At 35.8% G+C, this 5,000-nt stretch overlaps 1 protein-coding gene across 2 annotated transcripts in view; it reads right to left on the reverse strand.

Annotated features, from left to right (window-relative positions):
- Window positions 1-5,000, reverse strand: part of LOC137650186 (patched domain-containing protein 3-like) — a 204,079-nt gene that overhangs the window by 88,529 nt on the left and 110,550 nt on the right. The window contains exon 2 of one of the 2 annotated variants that reach the window (XM_068383360.1): window positions 4,619-5,000. This exon is cut by the window's right edge and continues 14 nt beyond it. The exons of the other annotated variant lie outside the window; for it this stretch is intronic. Coding sequence (XP_068239461.1) covers window positions 4,619-4,731 — 113 coding nt within the window. The 5' untranslated portion in view covers window positions 4,732-5,000. The remainder of the gene's footprint in view (window positions 1-4,618) is intronic. 2 annotated transcript variants of the gene reach the window in all.

Genomic DNA, 5,000 nt, shown 5'->3' on the forward strand with positions numbered 1-5,000 from the left:
ATCTTAGATTGTTAAGAAAATTTTGAAAAGAAAGAATTGTGTGAGAGAGAGAGAGAGAGAGAGAGAGAGAGAGAGAGAGAGAGAGAGAGAGAGAGAGAGAGAGAGAGACGAGAAAGAAACCAATTGAATATCTTACGCTGCATTCTTAATAAATATATATATATATATATATATATATATATATATATATATATATATATATATATATATATATATATATATATATATATATATATATATATATAGCCAGACACTTACTCTTTATCATATGGGAGAAATTTTGGATACCACGGTAAGGAAATAGAAGAATAAGTGAACTAAATGTTAAAACAGAAAATGCAATAATTACAAAAATTAATAAATTAATGGTAATTTCACGGTATTATGTTTATCATAATACATCATTGCAAAAAAAAAAAAAAAAAAAAAAAAAAAAAAAAAAAAAAAAAAAAAAAAAAAAGACGGAATATTAAGGTATTACGAGAAAAAGTAATGTTTATTAGAATACGAAAATATAAAAAAATATAAAATTGACATTAAAATTTCCCAGTAATTAAGATGATTGAAGTAGGTGTACTGTTTTAATAGATTTGAACCTTCAATGTACAGGAGGTGTATCTTGCGACACAAGGGAGAGTGACAACGCTTAAACTCACTCTCCCTCCACCTAAGCTAGGGCCAAGGAGGGCCAGACAGTGGCTGCTGATGACTCAGCAAGTAGACCTATAGGCTTCTCCAAACACCCCCATCCTTAGCTCATAAGGATGGTGGGGTTGCAGCGACCAAATAAACTGATGAGTTTGAGCGGGACTCGAACTCTAGTCTGGCGTTCACTAGTTAGGGACGTTACCACATCGGCCACCACAACCCGAAAGCATTACCCCTCCCCCCCAAAAAAATCTCAAATGTAACAATAATAATAATTTTAATAAATCTATTGATTTTTATCAATTTTAATGATTCTATTTTGTAAATGTGTTTTCTGAAACACAAAAGACACTACTTCACAAAACTGCAGTTCCTTATGCCAGTGACGATAATTTTAATAATTCTATTGATTTTGGTTAATCTTCATTATTCTATTTCGTAAATGTGTCTTTGGAAACATATAAGAGCCCACTGCTTCAGAAAATTGCAGTTTCTTATGCCACTATAGTCCATTTCTTTTAGCGATGCATATTTGCACCGACTCGCAGCGGTGCCCTTTCAGCTCGGATAAGTTTCGTGATCGCTAATTGGTTGGAATTATCTCGTCCAACCAATCAGCGATCCGGAAACTTTTCCGAGCTAAAAGGGCACCGCTGCGAGTCGGTGCAAATATACATCGCTAAAAGAAATGGACTATAGGAAAGGCTACAGTTCGTTATCAGAAGACGTAACAATAACAACCGCACCAAAGTGTTGTGAGGTCATTGGTCTTATCTCTATAACGAGAGAAAAAATCACAACCGCTCCAAAGGGTTGTGAGTGTTGTGATGTCATTGGTCTTATCTCTATAACAAGAGAAAAAAATCACAACCGCTCCAAAGGGTTGTGAGTGTTGTGATGTCATTGGTCTTATCTCTATAACAAGAGAAAAAATCACAACCGCTCCAAAGGGTTGTGAGTGTTGTGATGTCATTGGTCTTATCTCTATAACAAGAGAAAAAATCACAACCGCTCCAAAGGGTTGTGAGAGTTGTGATGTCATTGGTCTTATCTCTATAACAAGAGATAAAATCACAACCGCTCCAAAGGGTTGTGAGAGTTGTGATGTCATTGGTCTTATCTCTATAACAAGAGATAAAATCACAACCGCTCCAAAGTGTTGTGAGTGTTGTGATGTCATTGGTCTTATCTCTATAACAAGAGAAAAAATCACAACCGCTCCAAAGGGTTGTGAGTGTTGTGATGTCATTGGTCTTATCTCTATAACAAGAGATAAAATCACAACCGCTCCAAAGGGTTGTGAGGTCATTGGTCTTATCTCTATAACAAGAGAAAAAATCACAACCGCTCCAAAGGGTTGTGAGTGTTGTGATGTCATTTGTCTTATCTCTATAACGAGAGAAAAAATCACACCGCTCCAAAGTGTTGTGAGTGTTGTGATGTCATTTGTCTTATCTCTATAACGAGAGAAAAAATCACAACCGCTCCAAAGTGTTGTGAGTGTTGTGATGTCATTGGTCTTATCTCTATAACAAGAGAAAAAATCACAACCAGAAGATGAATTTACCGGGAAAAATAAGGGGAATTAAAATCACAACCAGAACATCAACTTGGCGGTAAAAATAAGGGAAATTTGGCGCTGTTTTTTCTCAGCGATTACGTATTTCTTATTTCTTCTAATTTCTTCTTATTTTCCACGTTCATTTCTATTCCTCCAATCTTTTATTCTTCTTCTTCTTCTTCTTCTTCTTCTTCTTCTTCTTCTTCTTCTTGACAAAAGAAAATAAATCACCGTAATACGTAAAGTGAAGTGATTGGTTGATTGATTAATTGATTTAGAGTTTTCTACTGGAGTGAAGGGTTAGAGTGATTGATTGATTGATTTTGTAAAAATATAAGAATTGTAAATGTATATTTTCTAATAAAATAAAATAAAAAAGTTAAAGAATATCTTTTCAACCAAATATGATGGAAGAGAAACAGACAAGCAAAGATTAGAGTCGGCAAGATATCCTTTCAAAGGACATTTTCTAAGTAAAGATATCATTATCTAAGGGACATTTACCTAGTAAAGATATCATCATTTAAGGGACATTTACCTAGTAAAGACATCATCATTTCCAGGGACAATTCCCTAGTAAAGACATCATCATTTCCAGGGACATTTACCTAGTAAAGATATCATCATTTCAAGAGACATTTACTTTGTAAAGATATCATTATTTCAAGGGACATTTACTTTGTAAAGATATCATTTCAAAGGACATTCTCCTGGTAAAGATATCATCATTTCAAGGGACATTTACTTTGTAAAGATATCATCATTTCAAGGGATCTTTACTTTGTAAAGATATCATTTCAAGGGACATTTTCCTAGTAAAATTATCATCATTTCAAGGGACATTTACTTTGTGTAAAGATATCATTTCAAAGGACATTCTCCTAGTAAAATTATCATCATCTCAAGGGACATTTACTTTGTAAAGACATCATCATTTCAAAGGACATTCTCCTAGTAAAATTATCATCATTTTAAAGGACAATTTCTTAGTAAAATTATCACCATTTCAAGGGACATTTACTTTGTAAAGACATCATCATTTCAAAGGACATTCTTCTAGTAAAATTATTATCATTTCAAAGGAAATTTACTTCGTAAAGACATCATCATTTCAAGGGACATTTTCCTAGTAGAATTATCATCATTTCAAGCGAGACATTTTCCAGGTAAAAAAAAAAAAAAAAAAAAAAAAAAAAAAAAAAAAAAAAAAAAACCTTGCAAATACAGCAACATCTTCCCCTGCTAAATTCCCAATAATTAATGCAACCGGATGGGAAGATGTAAATACACTTATTACTGCCTTGGAGTACCTCCTTCCTCCCAACATTCATAGGTGTCCTCTTTGTGGCTGGGAAATTACTGTAGGTTCACAAGAGAATGAAAATAAGGTTTATTCTCGAAGATATTTTTGTTTCAGACAGCATTGGTTTCGTGTTGTACCTTTAACTGAAAAAAATGATTAGTTAAGCCTGAAAATAAGATTCTATATCCACCCTGAGAGAGAGAGAGAGAGAGAGAGAGAGAGAGAGAGAGAGAGAGAGAGAGAGAGAGAGAGAGAGGAGGAGGAGGACACATTAAATCAGTAACTCAATAAAATTATTCTAAATCCACCGTGAGAGAGAGAGAGAGAGAGAGAGAGAGAGAGAGAGAGAGAGAGAGAGAGAGAGAGAGAGAGAGATCCGTATTAACTCAGCAACTCACTTGAAAATGACTAAGACCACAGAGAGAGAGAGAGAGAGAGAGAGAGAGAGAGAGAGAGAGAGAGAGAGAGAGAGAGAGAGAGACATATTAACTCAGTAACTCACTTGAAAATGACTCTAAGACCATAGAGAGAGAGATAGAGAGAGAGAGAGAGAGAGAGAGAGAGAGAGAGAGAGAGAGAGAGAGAGAGAGAGAGAGAGAGAGAGAGCAGAGGAGGACACATTAAACCAGTAAATCACCTGAAAATTATTCTAAATGCACATAGAGAGAGAGAGAGAGAGAGAGAGAGAGAGAGAGAGAGAGAGAGAGAGAGAGAGAGTAACTCACTTGAAAATGACTCTAAGACCACAGAGAGAGAGAGAGAGAGAGAGAGAGAGAGAGAGAGAGAGAGAGAGAGAGAGAGAGAGAGAGAGAGAGAGAGAGAGAGCACATTAAATCAACACTTGAAAATCATTCTAAATGCACAGAGAGAGAGAGAGAGAGAGAGAGAGAGAGAGAGAGAGAGAGAGAGAGAGAGAGAGAGAGAGAGAGAGAGAGAGTCAAAGTCAAAAACCTTTATTCCATTATAAGTAGGAAACATTAACTCAGTAACTCACTTGAAAATTACTCTAAGACCACAGAGAGAGAGAGAGAGAGAGAGAGAGAGAGAGAGAGAGAGAGAGAGAGAGAGAGAGAGAGAGAAAGAACACTATTCACTCATTAACTCACCCATCATATCGACGAGGCCTCGTGTTGAAGTGATCATGACTGCCGTACCTCACATGACCAACGGGGGGCAATATCCGATTGTTGCCCGGGTAAAAACTTCCATTGCCATTCATTTTTCTTCCAAGTAATTAACTATGCTTGTGCAAACAAACGAACCAATTCACTTTTAAACTGTCAGTGTATAGAAGGTGATCGCCACTGCCATATCAATTGCGAAACCACTGGAGACGTTCCTTTTCTTCCCAAGGACGTTGGCCAACCGTAATACTTTATGCAACACAACGCAATACAAAGCCTCAAGTTCTTTTTTTAAGTAATACAAAAAGATGCAGATGTCTTTTTTTCACTGTAATTATCACAGTTTCAGGGAAGGTCTATTATG

The sequence above is a fragment of the Palaemon carinicauda genome, chromosome 11 (genome assembly GCF_036898095.1).
Source record: "Palaemon carinicauda isolate YSFRI2023 chromosome 11, ASM3689809v2, whole genome shotgun sequence".
Lineage (NCBI taxonomy): Eukaryota > Metazoa > Arthropoda > Malacostraca > Decapoda > Palaemonidae > Palaemon > Palaemon carinicauda.